General features: G+C 44.2%; 1 protein-coding gene across 4 annotated transcripts in view; it reads right to left on the bottom strand.

Annotated features, from left to right (window-relative positions):
• The window catches only part of UBR4 (ubiquitin protein ligase E3 component n-recognin 4), a 113939-nt gene that overhangs the window by 50976 nt on the left and 41693 nt on the right, over window positions 1–21270 (bottom strand). The window contains exons 44-64 of one of the 4 annotated variants that reach the window (XM_050931301.1): window positions 20989–21146; window positions 19548–19719; window positions 18970–19171; window positions 17772–17935; window positions 16912–17128; window positions 16291–16507; window positions 14708–14740; window positions 13229–13292; window positions 12608–12742; window positions 11460–11634; window positions 10452–10592; window positions 9907–10028; window positions 8328–8439; window positions 5769–5899; window positions 5452–5629; window positions 4356–4460; window positions 3041–3178; window positions 2382–2556; window positions 1401–1497; window positions 798–905; window positions 211–327 (exon numbers count right to left, since the gene is read on the bottom strand). In XM_050931301.1, coding sequence (XP_050787258.1) covers window positions 211–327; window positions 798–905; window positions 1401–1497; window positions 2382–2556; window positions 3041–3178; window positions 4356–4460; window positions 5452–5629; window positions 5769–5899; window positions 8328–8439; window positions 9907–10028; window positions 10452–10592; window positions 11460–11634; window positions 12608–12742; window positions 13229–13292; window positions 14708–14740; window positions 16291–16507; window positions 16912–17128; window positions 17772–17935; window positions 18970–19171; window positions 19548–19719; window positions 20989–21146 — 2961 coding nt within the window. The remainder of the gene's footprint in view (window positions 1–210; window positions 328–797; window positions 906–1400; window positions 1498–2381; window positions 2557–3040; window positions 3179–4355; window positions 4461–5451; window positions 5630–5768; window positions 5900–8327; window positions 8440–9906; window positions 10029–10451; window positions 10593–11459; window positions 11635–12607; window positions 12743–13228; window positions 13293–14707; window positions 14741–16290; window positions 16508–16911; window positions 17129–17771; window positions 17936–18969; window positions 19172–19547; window positions 19720–20988; window positions 21147–21270) is intronic. The other 3 variants (XM_050931303.1, XM_050931302.1, XM_050931304.1) reach the window with 3 other exon arrangements.

The following is a 21270-nucleotide window of genomic DNA, read 5'->3' as shown; positions in this document are numbered from 1 at the left end:
AATCCCAGCTGGGGTCTTTTTCCATGACAGCCAAGTTGTGGCAACATTATACACTCCCCACAAGGATGCACCAATGCACATCCAGTCATCCTTAGTTCCAGAATATCCATTCCAGAGAATCCCCACCAGCCACTCTTCACCTGGTGAAGGACGGCAACTCCTGAAGGTATAGCCCCTTTGCAAAGAAACTCTGAAGGTACCAGATCGTACCTCACAAATGGAAGATTTGGATCCTGACTTGGTCCTGGACATGAACACACTAAGCAGTCTCATTACCACCAAGTGAACTTCATTCAGGGCAGAACGTTCATTCTTCTTAGACACATCCTGCAGAGAGAGATCGGTCACTTTACACAGCTACATTCCAACTCTAAGATCCCGGGAACCTGTTTATAAATGACACCTTGGCAACAATGGATGTTAGTGTAAATCCCCCTGGTGTGCAACAATAGATATTAGTGTAAATCCCCCTGGTGCTGACGGCAGCACAGACACCGAAGTATACAGTTTTACTGAATAAAACTTGGATGTTCCTGATCACTGCCAAAGCCAGGTCTAAGAGTCTGAATAAAAAGGTAACAATTTATAACTACATTTCATATCGACTTACTGATACCAGCCTTACCAGCGGAGAATTATGCTCCAATACCATTTTCCTCCTCACAAAGTAAAGCAAGTCTATTTAAAACAAACCCATTGCTCCCTGGACAACTCCTCTGCCTAAAATGCCCCTTAATGGGGAGGGATTCAACTCATAAGCTCTAGTAAGCTGCAAGTGTTTGCTCACTCCACCCTACCTTTTTATCCATGCCCAGTTCTGCGATGAGTTGAGACAGAAGGTTATCTAGAGCACCCTTGTCCTTCTCATCTTCACCATCTAGGTCTGTTGTGAGCATCAGAACAACCTGGAAACACAGAAATTGGAGAGGCAGTGAAGTCAGGCTCCATTATCACTGCGAGAGAGATGGACTATCTCCATAAAACACCCCACAGAGGAATCCCAGATTCCAATACTCTCTCTTCCATGAATCATGCTTAGACCATCACATCTGATTATTAATATCTGGTATGGTCAGCAAAGATCATATCGGTCTAAGTGACGAAGGATACTCAAAGGGGTTTTAGCCATATTGATAAGAGAAAAGGAATGCTGAAGGAGAGCAACAATCTGTAGAATATAAATCTAGCAGAAACTCATGGGGACAAAACACTACCTATCATACTCAATGGTATAAAGAATGGTCTACAAGATCAAATGAGAAAGGTCTTCTAATGTGATTTGGTCGGGGGGGGGGGAGTGAGGAAGATGGAAAATGTACACAGAATTTTGTTGAAAAAATTGTTAGATATTTGTTAACCACCAAACAACAGGGTCTCTTGATCTTTCCTCAGTAAACTACCTGCATGTATGGAATGGCACGGACTCCTCCAACATTACGCAGCTGGGGTAAGGTCTGCAACAGCCTCTCCAAAAGCATCAAACGGACCATGTGCAGTCTAGAAAATAAGATATCAAGAATCACACATGAAGCAATTAAGTTTCAGACATCCTGTAATAAAAGTGAAACCCAAAAGCATTACAAATGGGACACTTTGATGTGTCAGCAAAAATTCACTTCCTGACAAGTCTGAGCTGACCAAATTAGAAAGGTCAAATTACAGATGCCAGAGAGGCCTTTTACAGGCAAGTCATGTCAAGGGCAAAAATCAACTCTGGCATCAGAGAAATAATCAAATTAGTACTCTGCTTTAGAGTGCTTTTCCCAGCACAATTACCTGCAGAATGAAACTGACCAGGGACATATATCACAGGTCCATTCCAATCTGCAGAGGGCATCTCTGGGAAAGTGGAATTTCGCAGAATCATCTGTCGCCAGGTCAAAGAAAAAGGGGAAAACCAATGAGAAACTGCAGTGAGATTGTTGCAGACTGAGGGGTTTTTTTGTTTTTGTTTTTTTTTAAAGTATAGAGCATGCTTGACAGACACTAACCTGGGCAGCCTACACTATGTTTCCACACCGAATGTCAGATGTCATCAAAATTTAAGTTTTAGTGAGTGGCTCACTAGATGTATGTGTCTAACATTCAGCTTGTTCAACCCTGCAAGTATAACTCCCTAGATGAACTCTCATGGGACACACAGGTGACAAGGCAGAATGACAGATGCATGGATGCGAACAATGGCTTGCTCTATGCACAATAATTGTTGCAGACCAGTGAGATGGACTTCTGGCCTCTGATCTCTACCACAGCTGTTTATTATTCTCTATGGATTTATAGTATCTCCTAGGCCCATTTCCCCCCCATGAAAATGTAATATCAGTGGCACATGAGTGGGACCCCTCTGATCTATTTCTCCATGGGAAAATAAAGCTTCATACCTATTGCTGGTGTGGACATCTCCTTCAGCTTCTCCTTCGCCTTCTCCTTCTGAACCATCCCCTTCCTGCTGCCCTGTGGTGGTACTGATGGCACCGGTGCTTGAGCTGACACTGCCTGGCCCAGCTGGATGGCCCTCAGCTGTAGTGTCACCATACGCGCTGCTGCGGCCAGACACTGAAGAAGGAAAGGTGACGTGAGCACAACTGAACACCATCTCCACTATGCCTCAGAGCAAACTGCAAAGCTGAATGACCATTTGGGATAATCATTCTTTGGATTCTGGAAGGGGGAAAGGTGTCTGTGGCTATCTTCCAAGGCCAAAAAGAGATTGACTTCTGTACAAATTATTTTAACACCGCATAGCAACCGTGCGCGCGAATGGTCAATTTTTATTATATAGGTTTCACCCAAAACAAGAGCTTAAACGAAATGGAGTCAATACAGAAAACTTATTAAATGAATCCTGCATACGCAGTTTATAAAGCACAGATGAACATTAAGATAGTCCACATACCCTTACCATGCACTAAAGATTTGCTTTTTGTCAAACAATATTCTTGTCTCTCTCAGACACTGTTATAAAATAACTACAGTGCAATCATCTAAACAGTGCCCAAAACATGTAGGCACTGCCAAATAAGTCACTGACTGCTATTACCACTGTGCTCGCCAGCCACTGAATCCACGGCACTGCCACCACTCTCAGAGCCCACACTGCCGCCATGGTCAGCTGGTGAAGTCCGAAGAGTAGAGCCATCCGTTGCCGCTGTGCTGCCTTCATCATCAGATGCTGGAGCTAAGAGAGTAACGAGAGCTGTTACAAGTAAAAACACTGTCTTTATACAACTCTAAAAGAGCATGCTCTAGAGAAAAGCCAAGAGCGACTCCAGGTTTCTGTGTTTATTTTCAGTAACCAATCATGAGGATATGGAAATGTCCCTCAGTACTTCTCGAGTCGGCTGGACAGCTCTGACTAGAGAGGTGTCATGAGAAGTCTGGGGGTCTAACTACAGAAAAGAGAACTTCCCCACCAATTCAAGGGATTATCAACCACTGGGAAGAGTTACATTTGGTTGCTTATCAAATGAAAATTACTTCAGCAGCTCTACTTTATGAAGGAAGAATCTCTTGTTATAATTACGCTCAGATTAAAACCTTTCAGAACAGGGGAGGAACATAACACTATCAAACATATCTGAAACCAACTATAATAGTAGTGCTCTCGATACTTGAGCGTAGAAGCAAATTCTGCTCTGCTTCTTAGGTTAGAAACTGTGGGACAAATTTTCTCCAGGGACCACACACCAGTCATCACTGTATAATCATCCCTCTGCTTGGGCACTGCTTTAAATCTAATATCCGCCTGCACAAGTGAGGATTATTTGCACCCTTAATGAATGGTATCAACTATCATCTGTTAGAACAAGTGGTAGTGCCCAAAAAAGGGTGTGCATGAGCTTTTGTTCACAAACAATGTAGAATAAGTTCTTGAAAGGGTTGCCCTGTGGTTGGAGACAGATCAAAAAGGGTTAAAAAAATACGCTGTGTTCACGATCCTTAAACCTTTCTAATTTAAAAAAAAAAAAAATCTGGAAAGCCTAATAATTTGAGCTGCTGATGTGCCATTATACCTTTTAAGTGTAAGTATCCAAACTGAGCAGAGGTGCTCTTCCAGAAGTGAAAAATTCACAAGAGCTCTGAAGCAGAATGCTAATGGAATCTAACTGACTCCTAGGTTTCATTGACAATCTACATTTTAGCTGTGCAATCTGGGAAGAAGGCTGCTGGAAAAGTTTCCTCCTGAACTCCACATTTCTGGGGCTGATTGTTCATTTTTAAAGCAAAGAACCTAAAGATGGTGACTGCGTGGCAAAATTACTAAGTGACCTGCAGGAGATACTGCTGTGCAGGCAGTATTGCTATAGGGTTCAAGATGCCCTCAGAGAGTTTAATATCTTGTTGTGAACAGTTACCTGACGCTGTGGTGTCAGAGAGAGTTCCAGCATCAAGAGATGAAGAACTGGGCGCTTGGCCAGACAGTCCCAGGCTCTGTAGTCCAAGTGCACTGCTGCTGCTTCCTGTGAGAGGTGAACATGCAATATTGACTGTCAATAAATCCCTGCACTGTCTACAAAGCGCCTTAGTCCACACAAGTTAGGGTGTAAATTATGAGTACCAGTGTGACACGCACTAACTGCGCTGTGTGGACCCTGCTGGTGTGCACGGAAAGTTCTCAAGTGCAGGTTAGTGTAATACTGTTTTGAAATAGCATTAGATGCACACGCCCTAGGGAATAGCAGAGTCACATGGGCCAGTTAGCGCATGCCATGCTGATGCTCATTAGAATTTACAGGCCAGTTGGTGCAGACTGCGGCATTGTGTAGACAATTTTTCAGTATGACTAAGCCTTCCGCTTTGAATACCTTCAAGGTAACACACAATGGACAAACTTTAAGCTGGTTTACATTTATCCTCACATGTCTTGATTCCATCTTGCTGGCTTTGCTCTGCACAAGCCCCTCAGCTAACTGCTCCCCATTCATCTAAGTATTTTTTCTCATGCCAGCTCTTATCCTTGATGCAGTCTGCCTATCTCCTATGCCAATTGGCCACCCACTACTCATTCAAATCCCTCCTTTGAGAACCCTTCCTCCACAAAGGCTCTTTGTGATAACTTGGCAATGATAGAAATGTATGTGAACAAAAGCTAAAAATACACATAACCAACATCTGCCCCATCCCTTAAGAGTAGTATTGCCTCTCGTGACTTAATAAGTCTCATCTGTTCCAGTCCCAATCCACTGCACCCAATGATCATTTGGGAGTGGAAGGATGATCGTGTTTTTAAGGCACTGGACTGGGAGTCAGGAGATCTTGGTTCAATTCTAACTTTGCCTCAAATTCTTATGCAACCTCAGGCAAGTCAGGTAGGCTAAGATTTTCCGAAAGGGTCCTAGGGAATTAAGTGCCTTTCTCAAATAGGGAATTCAAGGCAATATTGGTTTCTAAATCCCCAAGGCCCTTTGAAATTGGGATTCCAATCGGTCTCAGATAACATGCACATCTTACCTTGCTGGTCTTGTTGCAGGCTCAGGGCAATGGCTAGCTCCACCATTGTTTCATCATCTGCATCTGGAGGAATGTCCAGCATGGGTGGGAATCCCTCTGCTCCAGCCAGGAGAGCCTCCAGAGGAGAAGGGTTGCCATTATTCACATTTTCAGAAGTCTCCAGCACCATTGACTCGGACTAAGGAGAAGTAAACAGACAGAGCTTCTACCAGATCACCCCCATCCAGTGGAGTGCTTGGGGTTGAAGAACTGTAATTAAACTAAACCTAAGTACTTTTTAAAATAAAAGACTCCAAACAAAAAAGCTCTGGGCTCACCACCATCTCAAAGTCCCCGTGATCCACCTCGCTTTGCTCCTGGCTCTCTTGTCGAATATGTTCGCCATTTGCTATCCCAGAGCTCTGCATTTTGTCTTCTGCGTCATCGTCGTCGTCATCGTCCTTATCTCCTGGGCCACAAAAATACCATTCACAAACATACTCTTTCCTCATCGCTTTCTCTCCACACTAATGTGCGGAGCACTGGGCAATGCTGACCAACACACCAGTGCTGTCCGTAACGGCAGAGTGCTGCAGAGCTACGTGGGAGACCCAAGGTATTTTCCCACTCTCTTGCTCTGCTGGCTGGCAAAGACTGGGACGACTGTAACTGAGGTAGAGTGCTCAGCACCTGAGTGCTTCTAAGCTGTATACTCTCTATGTAAGGAACAGCACTGATGGGACTCCATAGAGACTTTCGTACAGTTATCCTCGGTTGTGAGGGGAGGCAAACATGAAGCCTCAAGGTGAGAGAATGCAAAGATTCGTCTTCAGGGATGCAGAGGACCCCCAGGAACAGAGGGAGAATAGGAGAAAGCTCTATAATACAAAAAAACCTCTCTCACAATGCCACTGTTCCTAAGTCACTCAATTATAAAGTGACTAACAAGCTGGCTTGGAGAAGTCAGGAGTATGAGACTCAGGTTATGTTTCACCCTCAAAATGAAAAAGCTAAGTCCTTGCAGATGCAGGGTATCATAAAAAGGAACAACTCAAGTTGCTCTGTGGCAATTCCTTGCCCAATCCTGGAGGAAGCCATTTCCAGCTTTCAGCAGTCAGGATGATCAGCACAATACAGTGCTTTTGGAGTGGAAGAGAAGAAAAAAATTGTTTACATTGTAGGATCCTGCACTGAGCTTTTCCTGTAAACAGGCTGATCATTAACCTTCTCCTGCTTTAACTGTATAGTAACAGTCCTTAGGAACCCATCTAAGAAAACTTCAGATTTCAGAGGATGAGCTACACCAGGGGTCGGCAACCTTTCAGAAGTGGTGTGCCGAGTTTTCATTTATTCACTCTAATTTAAGGTTCCGCGTGCCAGTAATACATTTTCACTTTTTTAGAGGGTCTCTTTCTATAACTATAATATATAACTAAACTATTGTTGCATGTAAAGTAAATAAATAAGGTTTTTAAAATGTTTAAGAAGCTTCATTTAAAATTAAATTAAAATGCAGAGCCCCCTGGACTGGTGGTCAGGACCTGGGCAGTGTGAGTGCCACTGAAAATCAGCTAGCGTGTTCCCTTCGGCACCCATGCCATAGGTTGCCTACCTCTGACCTACACAAAGCTGAGGGAAGGAGAGAGAACTTCCAGAATCCCTCGTGCCACCTCTCCCCCCCCCCGCCTATATTTTGGGAAAATATTATTCTTGCATATGGGAGAGGAAACCCACATGGATGGGCCAGGGGCCTGGTAATTGGGGGGAGGGGGAGGAGGAGGAGGAGAAAGAGTCTTACGCCAAGTTCAAACCCATCCAGGTTGGCAGTGACTAATTGTTCAGATCACTGTTTCTTGGCCTACATCGTCCGGATATCCTGAGCCTCCGCACCACCCCCACGGGGTTGTAGCTGCGAGAGCTGGCTCGCTGGCATGTCCCTGCAGCCCCTAGGAAGAGGTGCGATCAAGGAAGCTCCGCGTGCTGCCCCCACCCCCAGTGCCAGCTCCGCATCTCCCATCGGCCGTGAACCGTGGTCAATGGGAGCGGCAGGTGCAGGCAGAGCCACCTGGCCCTTCAGGGAGCAGAGCAGCATGGAGCCAGGGCAGGCAAGCAGGGAGCTGTGTGTGGCCCCCAACTGATTTTTGATGTGCGTCAATGGCCCGATAGAAAAAAGGTTCCCCACCCATAGCAACATGAAATAAATTGGCTGTCTGGGTGGTCACTGTTCTAGTCTCAGCAGACATACCAAGAACTGAATGGGCAGATAATTCATACTCTTTACACAGATGTGGCTACTCCAAAACAGGGCAGAGGTACAATGGTGAGAAGGAAACCTGCATTGTCCTCCATTTAGCCACAGATCAGACACTTCTGTCTCTACTATGGCATCTTCCACCAGCCATTAAGTTCTAAAAATATTTCTCTCTTGGATGGAGACCTGATTGTCTAATTTCAGCCTGGAGCAAAAGTTTATGGCCAACTTTTAAACCTACGAAAGTACAGATAGAAATGTTGATACTGTCTGCACTATCGCAGTCTAGACTGGATAAACAGTGTGGAACTATATAGTAAGTGGGGGCATTACACACAGCATTACATTTTGCAGCGTTACCCAATATGCCAATTTGAGAAATCAGGTTTATGTAGGGTGACCAGATGTCCTGATTTTATAGGGACAGTCCCGATTTTTGAGTCTTTTTCTTACATAGGCTCTTATTACCCCTCATCCCGTCCCGATTTTTCACATTTGCTGTCTGGTCATCCTAGGTTTGTGGGTTGTTGTTAAAGGACTGGGTTTTCCCCTTGCTAAGGGTGAGCTCATATCACGTGATCTTATATGAACTATTGTGCATAAGGTGGCTCAGACTAGTCAAAAGCACAGAGGAAGGTGGCCATACCCATGGGGGTGTTGCTGCGAGGAGAAGATGGCAGCGTCACATGTCTCCGCTTGTTCCTCGGCCTCAGCACTCGAATTAAAGCTTGTTTACAGGAAAAGCTCACTGCAGGATCCTGCAATGTAAACAGATTGGTCATTAACCTTCTCATGCTTTACCTGCACATTAACAGTCCTCGTGAATCCACCTAAGAAATACCCAGCGGACTGTCTATTAGTCATCACGCAAACATATAGCACAGCTATTGTCTTCCCCATTATAAAAACACTTTTCACTGTTCCCTAAGGCAACTATGATCACCTATCCCACGCTACCACATGACAAGCATACAGTATATACCTTCTCCCTCTCTACCACCTCTATTCCTTACCATTAATTTCTACCCCTTTATAATACCAATCTCTGGCACAAGATGCCAACGGCACAGGCGATCTAGTCCCACTACTCCTTGTTGAAAATGCATAGGCCATTTTCACAATACGTCTGCCTCCTGCTCGTAAGCACATTTCCTCAGCAGTCAGTTTTGCGGTTTGAGCATTGGGTCAAACATGCTTTCTGCCCATGCACATATTATGTTGTACTTTTTTCTACCAACTTTGAAATTACAATCTCTATATTTCATCACTGGGAATGTGAGCAGTGACTAACTTTAAACTGGCAGTTGAATCGGTATCAAATCTCTAGCAGGAGCCTTTCAGCTCTCTCCTGCCCCAACACCCTCTCCCATGTTATGCAAAGGACAATACCGTTGGATATCAGATGGCTGCTTTTAGAAAACTAGGAATTCACAGGTTGACCAAGGACATACTGTAAAAAGGGCCCTGAGTAATTCATGATTCCAGCATTAGAGTTTTATCCCAAATCAGGTACTCTCATCTAAAAGCTTCATTTATTAATTAAAAAAAACATCTATAACCCTTAAGGCTGCGAAGATGACCTTAAAAACATGAAAGGAGTATAAAAGCAACTCAGTGCTGTCTGAATTTGCAGAGAGTGTGAAACAATAGCTCCTCTGAGTGCCTATGAACTGCTCCACTCCTTTCAAAGATGTTGGTTATGACATATAATGGGTACTGATTAAAATGTCAACACTCATCAATTTCTCTGCTGATCATAGCCAAAACAGTTAGTGTACTTAAACCACCTCTCACACCTTCCCAGGAGCCAAAAGCACCAGCTGCCAAAGACTTCAGCTTCTTTCCTGCCAATTTCCATAAAGTCAGTTGTGTTCTCAATAAAATTAAGTGAACGGCAAAATAAAACAAATTGAATGTAATATACAAATAAATAAAACCAGGGATACTGCATTGATTGCATTATGCATAGTTACATTTAGTTCAACAAGAACCTCCATTTTATAATGTATCTGAGATTGCCAAAGGATATCCAGAGGTGCAGAATCTAGGGGCCTGACTGTAGAAGTTAACTGCAGAAGTTGCTACAGAGTACGTGGGGCTTTGATCATACCGCCTCCACCACGCAAACTACTAGCCTTCTCATACCACCCTGCCTGTGTTAGACTGTCCTCACACTGTCAGTGGTACAGGATAAACCAGCACACAATGAGAGCAAGATTACGTACAGGACAGAGTAACATTTGCATGTAGATCTTGGATGCTGTGTTGATACAATCCAGTTCACATGTGCAGTATCCATGGATAATGTCCACCAGAGCGTTGACAGTGGCTTCAACATGCGTCAGACCTAAGTAGGAACAAGAGTGTAGGATTGTGAATTACTATTTAGACTAAGCTCTTCAGGAAGGGCCTACCGGTCTGTAAACAGACTAGCACACTGTTGGCATTATAAAAAATAAAGACCAAAAGAAGTTTATACAAACGAGTTCCCTAAAAGTATAAAAACATAATTACTTGGAAAACATTCCACCACCACCATGACAAACTTCCATCCTTCTGGCAAAGTATATAAGCCATCACTTCTTATGCTTTTGTATTTGTACAAGATATAAAAGTATTAGATCAGCATTTATTCATACCATTTAATAGGGAAATATGCAAGTAAATACTAAAACATTTTTTTCCCCTTCACTAGCTTCATTTCAGTTGGGCTGCTTCAAAAATACACAAGCTCCACTTAGCCAAATGACAAGGTTCAGCTTTAATATACCTGGTAAGCAGGCAGGAGCCAGGAAGGCATTTTTGGGTTTTGATGCATGTAGCTTCCAGAAATGGTTGACCAGCTGGGTGATAAAACTACACCCATCTCCTTCAGTGTGTTTCTGGGCTTCCTGTCCTCCTTCACCTCCCTCTGTGAAGGGAGAAAAGTAACCATCAGAACCACGCAGACTCACAAAGCAGGATTTTGGTCACAGAAAGTCAGGAAAATTTTAACACTCATACCACTGATCTACGCAATGGGGGAAAAGGTGAAAAATTAATTTAAATCTAGAACTCACGTCATGAGCTTAAAGCGGCGCCTGTCTTTTTCGATACTGACGTATAATGCTCTAAATAGCCTGAGACCCAATTATCTGAGAAATTGCATCTTCCCTGCCTCCCCACTCTCCAGCTATCTGTCAGGGGATACAAGGTCTTCTGGACATCTATCATTGTCAGAGTTCAGCCCTGAGCTTACCATTACTAGTGGCAGGGGAGGGGAAGAGAGTTTGTTAGCTAACAAGGTACCACTGAGTTAAGTTGATATTGACTACTGCTGAAAGGCAGCCAATGCCCTGATCAGAAGAGCTACCAAATGTCTAATGAATGTTCAGACTTTTGTCTCTCCCAGGCCAGTAACAGTGGGCTTTTGTCAGTGTGGACTGACCTCTTGAAAATCTTTGTGTTGGATCTAGTCTGGGACACTTGCCACCAGCACCACTCTATAGCATGTTTCTGAATTAGATAACCACACAATGACTCCCAACTTCTATATAGAACAGATGGCAGCAGACCCCAAAAGTCTGGGAGAGAGAATACACAACGTATGAGCCTTTACATCTCAGTGAGCTGAAGTCTCTTTGGTCACTCATGAACCACGGAGGATAAAATGCACATGGGAACTACCAGCCCTTATATAAAGCAGCTGTATAACAAACAAACAAACATAAAATATATACAACTATCCAAAGGGAAAAGTTCAATAAAGACAAAAATAGAAATGCAATGCTTTATCCACCTGTTTCCATCTGTGGCAACTTTGACTCCGTGAAATGAACCAGGTTGTTTGGCCTCATAATAGCGATGGATCGAGCAGTGATCACCAACCTCTGAAACACTTCAGGGTCCAGGTCCTTCCCTTCTTTGCTGGAGGAGCTCAAATATTGGATGGCTTTACTTAGCAAGGCCTGATCCTGCAAAGTAAGGATTATTAATGACAAACAAGGGAACAGCAGCAGCAAAGGTCTGAAGAGCCAGTGTGGGAGGGAGTAGATGGGACAACTTAGCCTTCACTAAAAAGCGAACTCCCTGTTAAATCTTCACCACCATCACTATCACATGTGTCAGCAGCAGTAGAAGTCACTCAGCAACGAACGAATTCCACTTGGAGAATGGATTTTCACTTCTCTATATAACTTAACAGCAGTTTACTGGGTTAGACAATGCAGTAGTCTACATTTTTATGGTATGACTAGATTTTTCACGTCAAACCATGATTTACCTGATATTGCTCTACAGTATTTGATTCAAACCTGGTTGCCCTGCAGACATCAGACCTATAGGACATAATTCCTGAGTGCTGGTTGGTGAGTCTTGCCCACATGCTCAGGGTTTAGCTCATCGCCATATTTGGGGCAGGAAAGAATTTTCCTCCGGAGCAGATTGGCAGAGGCTCTAGAGGTTTTTCGCCTTCCTCTGCAGCGTGGGGCATGGGTCACTTGCTGGTGGATTCTCTGCAGCTTGAGGTCTTCAAACCACAATTTGAAGACTTCAATAACTCGGACATAGGTTAGGGGTTGTTATAGAAGTGGATGGGTAGGGTTCTGTGGCCTGCTTTGTGCAGGAGGTCAGATTAGATGATCACATTGGTCCCTTCTGACCCTAAAGTCTATGAGTCTATAATTTGCAGACTAACTTCAGCATGTCCCAAGATACCCATGTGTTTCCCCACTCTTTATTTAAAACATGGATTCACACCCAAATCTTCAAAGTGTCACGAATACAAAACTCTCTGATGGAAAGACAGACCAGGCAGGCAGCAGATGCTGAAGGTAGACAGCCAGCAGGCACATGTTGCCTGGAATAGATGGCCTTTGAGTGCACCTCGTATGTCAGCCATGCCACTGGGTGGTTACAGCAGGCTTGGAAAACCCTCCAACAGCTTACCTTGTGGTTATGGTATGCTGAGCGGCTGGTGTGAAGGCTAGCCAGGAGACTCTTGGTTTGCTGCTGGACGCTGGAGGGAGCTGGCATTGAGAGTAGCATGGTAGCCAGTTCCTGAGCTGCAGCCTTGCTCTTTTCCTGTTCCCAGGGACAGATAAAAAGCCTTCAGTAAATTGACACTGAAAGTGCTATGGCATGCAAGTCTGACTTCTCAACCACTTCTGCTTCATCCTTCTTGCATTACCTCCCGCTCCCAGGAATGCAGGTTTCCTCCTCGATTCAATATTGCTTTGACATGAGGCTACCTTTATTATTAAGACAGCGTTTTAGGTTTATACATCAGAAAGTTCCTCTTTGGTTTGCTGGGCTCCCACCCTGCTGTATTCACAAACCAGGTCACTGTGCAGCACGAAAATCCCCACCAGCAATAAATGCAAATGCCAATTGTCATTCAAAACTAGTTTCAAATGCTTTTCAGTAATTCAAGTTTCAGATCTCTGCTCTGAGCAAAACGGATGCGGCTCTCTTCTGGTATCAGGCCCCTAGGGCTGCAGGAGCTGCTGCTGATCTCACTCCTCCTCCCCTGTCTTTGAAAGCTCAAGATGTATTCAGAAAGTTACTTGCCTTCTCGTTGACTGGTCCTACAGCAAAGCAGCTTTCCAGTGCTTCTAAAGAACTCACTACTAGCCTGAAGGGAGAAAGGAAAGCAGGCTTGAGTACAGCAACCCTTCTCTCTCCTTAGCACTTTGCTTTATGCAGGCTACAGTCATGAGTAGCTCAGAAACAGCTAACAAATGTCAAGTACAAAATCAAAGCATGATAAAACCTGCCACAGGCACCATGCATATCATTTCATTGTGTTACAGACCAGAGTTAAACCTGGCTCATGCTCACAGACAAACTTAGGACTGCTTTAATAATCCACAGCTGAAAGACAGGGGCTTTTCTCTACCAAAGAGGATAAAACATTTCCTTATGCTGCCTAAGGCAGGGATAACTTGGATTGTCTTGACAGTACCAATTCACCATGGCCCACAGACGTATATGACTGCAGATCAAGGGTTGGTATGACACATGAGAAAAGTCAGTTATGCTTTTTCTAAGGGAGCAAGATTCTACAGAAGCTCCCCGACTTACGCAAGCGTTCTGTTCCGGAACGCCTAGCGTAAGTCGAATTTTGCTTAAGTCAGGAACATATCTCCGACAATTTCGCAAAAAGAAAAAAAAGCTTACGGAACTTTTCCTGTAAGTCCAGATTTCCTTAAGTCGGGTCTGCATAACCCGGGGAGCGTCTGTACTCGCTTGCTATTTTCACAGAGGGTACACTTTCCAATTTAGGGTTTCATTCCAAATGCCCCAGCAGTTCAATTAACTGAACTAGATATGCACCTAGGTATGTCAAAACATGAGTTACAAAAGAGACCCAAATCCAAGAGCCTTCAGTCTATCACTTTTGGCCCTAGGCAAGGCATGTTAGTAAAATGCTCGCCCACAGGGAAAGTTTTATTCAGAACTTGCAGTCTTGTGCCAATTCTCCCTTGCTGAACTCCTCTCTGTCTCGTAATGAAACTGCCCGAAATGCTCAACAGACGCATCGAAAGGAGCACCGCCACACAGCAGGAGAGAGCAATACAGAACCGAGTAACAGAGGCCAAGCTACACAGATCAGGAGGGGAAAGGGAAGAGGAGAGACAGCATAAAGAACAAGGAGAGAGAGCAGAACATAAGATTTAAAACTGGGTAGAAGAAATAATATAAGGACTGGGCAAGTTCTCTGGTCACTTGTCTGACAGTTAAACAACTGAACACTATTTCTCCTCATACACCCACAAAACCAGTGGGGAAATAGAAGAGGGGAAAAGAGAGGCACAAGGAGGGACAAAGTGAGCTGAGGAGTATCAACAAGCAACAGTTATACTGTATGCAGCCGAAATTCTCAATCCACAACACCTTTACATTTTGCTAAATCTTCTGCCATGCAATGACCAGATTGTAAAGAAGCAAATGTCACTTAAAAAAAAATAGACACTCAACAAAAGCCACATCATGTGTTCTGTCTCTGACACACACTCATTCGTGCTGAGAAAAGGATGGCATACTAACCGGTCCAGGATGGTTAGGGACTCAGTTTCAGAACTTTTGGGGAGCAAAGAAAAAGAAAAAAAAATGTGTGAAGCTCACAGAAAACTATCTAGAACATATTCTAAGCAAAAGGCAAATTAAATGGGGAGTCAGGAAGCTGGGAGAGCGATATATACAGTAATTCCAAGCAGGACTCCTCCTTTTTGGGTAGCACACCACTTCCCTAACAGCAAAACAAATTAAAGGAGATCGCGGCCATCTAGCACAGAGAAGCCAAGCACATTGGTTAAAAGCACTGCTGAAGGCTAGGTTAAGGATATAGAGTCTAGACACTCAACTTCTCCATCGGAAACTGCCTCTTGCCTACAAACAGTGGTTCCTAACAAGGGGTCCACAACCCTTTTTTGGGGTCACCAGGCAGCTGGGAATTTTATAGTGCATAAAGTGGATGCAAGAAAAATACTTTATTTGCTCAGTCTAGCTTTAAGTTTTACAGTCCCACTGCTCAAGTTTCCATACAGAGGGAGACACCTGGTGGAGACAGGGCAGCAGAGGAGAGAAAAAAAAGAAAGAAAGAAAGATCTAGCCTAAAGAAAAAGAAGTACTAATAATGGGGCAGATTTTCAAAGGTGACTTTCAACAGGACTTAAGTGCCTACTATGGCCTTTGAAAACTTCCTCCAAAGAGCCACTTAACCCCTGTGCATCTCCAGTGAAGTCAGTCAAGTTACACCAGCAATGAATTTGCCTAGTTTTTAAAGTCATACTAGTTTCTCTCTGCACTGAGTCATCCGATCTATCTTTATTTTACTTTCCCGCCTTCTGTCTCCACTAGCTTCCTGGCTACACACAGTGCACTGCATGGACTCTTAAGACCCTGAGGCGGGGATAGACAATGGAGGGTAGAAGAAAAGAAAAGAAAGGAACAGAAATTCTGTCCTCTACCAAATACACCCCCAACTCCTGTTCACGGTATGTCCTGCACCTGGATATTGTATGAGTCCCAGGACAGGCTCTCATGCAATAGCTAGTACTATATTATCTGGGTTGCAAGACTGAAAAGTTTGGGGATCCCTGGCCTATGAGGAAGTTACCACACAAGTAGTCGCTACAGAGAAAGAAGAGAGAACATATGTAGGGCCAGGTCACAGAAATCAAAAAGAGGAATGAAGGAACAGCTCCTCAGAAGTGAACTTAGGTTCAAATAGCCTCTAATTTTTGTGATCTTTGGTGGCTGTAAAAGGATCCCAGATTTAAATAAGAAAAGGTGCCAAGAAGGCAGAAGCCATCTGAGGCTGGTTGAGGTTGCTGCAGACAGACTCAATTGGTAATGTGAAGGAGAACGCATGAAGCTCCATCCTCAACTCCATATGGGAGATTAGAGGGAAGCAGCAGGACACTATTTTGGAAAAGATGCACATTGACTCTTTAGTGGCATGACAGAATTGTCACATTATATGACAATGAGCAACACTTCATTACCAGTATAAAAGCTCCCAGCTAAGAATGCTACGCAAGTGCATTCAGGGCACCAGTATAACTAGTAACTTTTAAAAGGCAAATAAAAACTATATACATATATAATGTATAGAAATATATAGATACCTCTCTAGGACAGTCCCACTGGCAACAGCAGGGGCAGCGGACTCCAAGTCTCCCGTACCGTTTCCTTGATTCAGGTTTGGGGGACAAACATTGCTCACTGAGGCAGATGGGAAATCCTCTGGGGGCTCATCAGGCCAGCCAAACTGCTCTTTGGTCTTGCCATAAATTTTGACAGCATCCATCATTGTGACTCCAGCAGGATCCACAGAGGCCCCAACTGCAATGAGCAAGAGAGATTTTGCAGGTTCCCAGAAGTAAGGTTCCTTCTCTTTGATACCAACAAACAAGTAGAGAGGGTTTACATTCAATTTACCTAGCACTCATCCGTTCTGAAACACAGCTTTGTCTTATTTTCTAATGTCTTTCCCTCCATGCTACCTCAGCAGAGAATCCTTGTAACTTAACTAGAGGTGCTGCAAGTGCCCTCTGCAATGGGGTGCTGGACCCACTATAAAATAGCTACTTTACAGAAGTCCAGAATTATTAGAATCATGGCTATGTCCCTGTAAAACTAACTCCTGGTGGAACCTCTGCCCAATAACAGCTGAAGTGCAACAGCCCCCAGACACCCCCAGTTAGCTTGCAGGTAGTTAAAGCATGCAACCAAGACCAAAGACTTACTGAAGATGGTTAATTTTTTGTCAGCTTGCAGGGCTTCCTCCCGTGTGAAAGGAAAATCAAACCAACGAGCCCTGGTCATGTTCAACTGCATGGTGCGGCCAAAGATCTCCAGGTAGGAGGGAGCTCGCTCAATTGCTTGAGTGCCAATCTGGATCCTCATGCCTGTCATCACCATTGTGCTGTTGTTGTTAGTGACTTCGATGGTAAAGCCACCAGGCTGCGGGAGATAATCATTACTGAGGAAGAGAAAGCTGAAGATGGGTGTTTCTAACAACGACCACCCTGAAATGGGAAGGCCCATGCACATCTCACTGCAATGCCGGTGGCCTGCTTACACCATGACAGGAACAGAAAGTTTCCTGGGAATTGTCTTCTTACACTACCAAGCTTTAGTAGCAACTCCGTGGACCTGCTGGGAAGGACTGGGTGGAACAGCAGATAAATGGGGCTCAAAGGCCTACTTATTTGGGAAGAGGGATGCTCTGTTGCTGGAGAGAAAAATGGAGCCAGAGAGAAAAATAGCAGTAAAGGAAAGAAAAGGCCCAAAACAACAAAAATAGTGAAAGAGAGGGACAGCTGAGGTACAGAACTAAAGCAGTGGCAGATGACTGGCTGTAAGTTTGATGCCAAGCTGGCTCTTAGGAGGACTCAGATTGGGTGACCAACCCAAAATTTGTATACAAACATCCTCCAGTCGCTGATTGGATTGGTTAGCCAGCAGTCTCCAGGATTGGCAGAGGGTCATTCGAATGAGAACGAACACTTTTTATAAAACAACTGCTCATGCTGTGATGAAGAGCACAGCAGCCTTTTGACAGAATTACGTAAATACTTGAGAGCTCACAAAGCATCTGATTTACCTTGGTGTTGGCCACATACATGCCAGTGGAGTTGAGCCGGTGCTTTATCTGCTGGGCATTATAAACCTGCAAGAGATCATTGCCTCCAAACTCCACATCTGTGAGCTGCTGGTTGTGTTCAAAGAAGTCAATGGGAAAGTTCACCTGACTGGAGGTACGAGTCGCTGAAAGAGAGGATACCAATGGCTAAAAAAAGACACACATACACACACGCAAAGCTAGAGTGCTCCAACTGCAGACTGACTGCACATCTCTTGGGAATGCTCTAGCTTTGTAACTAGTTATGCATTGATCAGATACATATGCTATGCCATGAATAAGAGGAGCTTTCCTAGGGAAAGGTCCTCTTACTCAGTTTTATCTCCAGCTCAAACAAATGAGATTAGTGCTGAAAGATTAAAATCATCCCATGCTAACCCCATAACACCCAACCCCAGTGTTTACTAATAAGGTGATTACCAGAACCAAATGTCTAAGTGCCTACCTGATGCTATCCTATTTTCAGTAGTGACCTTGGTGTAAGAGGTTCACATTAGACACTGGGGAATTTAAAAAAAAATATGAAACTAGTGCTGGCAAAAGGTTCTGAATTGGGAGTCTTGAAGACTGAAGTTCTCTTTACAGAACAGGTAAAGCATGGACAGTGGCAGCATGCACTTCCCCATATTACCCCACCAATATGCTTCAATGCTGGCCTCTAGCAAAGAGGGGGTAATCTAATCCGCATGCTCATTCAGTCCTTGGTTTTTTGAGAAGCCAACAAAGCAGCCAGCTGTAGCAATGACTGTGTGATGTGGATGTGTGTCCATTAGGGATAAGACAGACTCAAACCACCACTAGATGGTAATGAATTCTGCTCAGTATCAACCCAGTCTAGATTCAAACCAGGAATTTAGAAATGAAAGGTTCTATTATTCCATTACTAACTCCTTTAGCCATCCAGGTCCCCATTAGCTATCATCTTTATGAAGAGAGCTATCCTACTTCTGAAGGATGGGCAAGGACATTTGAAAAGTTATGTAAGATAGGGTCCTCATGAAGGGAAGTTAAATGGAAAATTTTGATGGAGTTGCTTGGGATTTCACGTGAATTGCAAAGGATCCCATTTCTGGGGAGAAGGTGACAGACCATGTATTTATTCCATTGTTAATTTCTTTACTGGCAACTTAGACATGATATGAAAGCAAAGCAGCCTTACTGATAGCAGCTGCCTTGCGTTTGCGAACTGGCTTCATGATGCTGATGACACTGCTAGGCTGAAGGGAGGGCTGGAGCCAATAGGAAGTATTCTCCACATTTGCCATGTATATTCTCAGGCTGCCGTCCTCACACAAAAGGATCATGGTGGTCCTCTGCTGCTCGTTACAGGCCGTGTGACGGATGGCCACCATGTCCTGGATCTGAAACAGGTTACACACCAGCAAATGAAAGGCCCAGAGAAGCTGTTGCCTCAGAGAGCAAGCTTGTTGCCTAACTATCACACAAGTATCAGGGACAGCAGGTACTCAAGCCAACAGAGGCTACAATAGAGTAAGAGATTCAATGGCTTTGCAGAGAGAATGAAGAGTAAACAGAGGTTGAAAACACCTTAAAAACATGGGTGGGTTTGGGGAAAGTCAGTTTGTGTATTGAAACAATACTTTCAAGTGCAGTGTTGGTGGCTATTACCAGGATGACTTTGCTGTAAGACACCACTGCAAGGGAAACCTGGAAAAAGTGGCAGCAACAGAGAAACAGGAAAGTTAATTTGAAAGGCAAAAGATAGGGAATACTCACCTTGGCTTTAGCTGGCAAGGTTTTAATCTCCTGGATGAGGAAGGTATCTGGCTTCACCATGACCACCAGAGGAATACCTGTGGTCTGCTGAACACAGCACACCAACCCAGGATGGTTCATCACCTCAGACCATTGGCACAGTGCTGGGGAGGTCTTGCTCCCACCATTTGAACTGCAAGAGAGAAAGGCCAAGCTCACATGACCTCAAGAAACAGCTGCAAGGGGCGTCAAGATAAATAAATAAAATTCTCATTCCAGCTAGCAAGACAAGTAACATCACTGTCTGAGGATCTCAAAGCACTTGGTTAATTAAGCCACCTCAAAAAATCTCTGGCAGGTAGGTCAGTATTATTCCCATTTTACAGATGGGGAAACTGAAGTGCAAAAAGTTGCACAGCTGAGTCAGTGGCAGCATGGAGAGCCCAAAAGTTCTGACACCCAGCCCTGTTCTTTAACCTCTTTCCCCATTCATTTGGTATATAAAATTCTAGTGACACTACCATAAAAACAGGAAAATCACTCTTGAACCAGATTTGAAGTATCTATTTAACCTTATATTAGAGAGCTCTCTTATCAGGCTGGCAGGGGAGTGATAGCAAAACACCACATTACTTGTAAGCACATCCTAGCAGACAGAAAAGAAGAGCACTGGTCTCAGAGCAAAGCATCTGTGTTTGTGGATACAGCGCTCCATGCTCTACACGGCCATGTGATGAATACAAAGGAAACAGACAAACACAGGAAAATACTCCCCAAGAACATAATCCTCACTGAGATCTAACTCTCAGAGTGGTGAAAGCCCCTGTGCAAAATGACCAGGTGAGGTCTGACTGGAGTGAGGGAGATGTTGGGAACTGATATTCATGAAAATAGAATGCAAGACAGCTGCCTCATGCTAAGCTAGTGAGACTCTGTAGCCTGAATGCCCAGTTCTGATTGTCAGAACAGACGATAGAAGAACTTTCTCCTTGACATTTTTATAGCATAAGAGATTGGTTTCCCTCAAGGCAGCCTGAAAATAAGACTTTATATACACAATGCCCAGGGTCCACTGCAGTACTGGTTCCAAATAGAAACAAAGGCTTCATGCTCCTCAGCCTCTGCGAGGGTGGATAATCCCATCAGTTCCAGTTCCTGCACCATTGGAAGCTCTGCACTCAGACAGCAAGATTGCTCCGAGGGCACCTCTGTGCTGTGAAATCCTAGTGAGCAAAATAAACATACACCCCACTGCAAAAGCAGCCGGGTTTGGTTTCGGTCTCACTGTTCTACAAGCAGAGAGGGTAGAAACAGGAGGTGACGTATAAAACGGTAAGATGTAAACTGCAGGAAGGTTCTCTACATAAAGCCTTGGGCAGTGGGAGCTGGGTTCTTTCACTGGGAACAGCCACTGCAGCTAATAAGAAACAGAAATTGGAGGGGGGCAACCCCTCAGTCCCACCTCTTTATGTTGATCGGGAAAAGCCGCTGTACCTCCAGGGTAGCCCTGCTAATTGTTGCTGCAAAAGATTTGCCTTGACAGTAACTGAAGAAAAGCATCTGAAGGACATGGGAATAATACACAGACACGCCGCCTCCTGCCACCTGGCCATTACTGTCCTGTAGGGACAAGGGAAAAACACTGGTATTTAAACACACACATCTTCAGAGCTCTAGGATGGTCAGTACAATATTTCAATATCTGCCCTTTCACCTATCACATAACACAGCAAAGGGCTTTTGG

The sequence above is a fragment of the Gopherus flavomarginatus genome, chromosome 21, assembly GCF_025201925.1.
Source record: "Gopherus flavomarginatus isolate rGopFla2 chromosome 21, rGopFla2.mat.asm, whole genome shotgun sequence".
Classification (NCBI taxonomy): domain Eukaryota; kingdom Metazoa; phylum Chordata; order Testudines; family Testudinidae; genus Gopherus; species Gopherus flavomarginatus.
The sequence above is the reverse complement of the archived record's forward strand: the minus strand, read 5'-3'. Positions and strand labels throughout refer to the sequence as shown.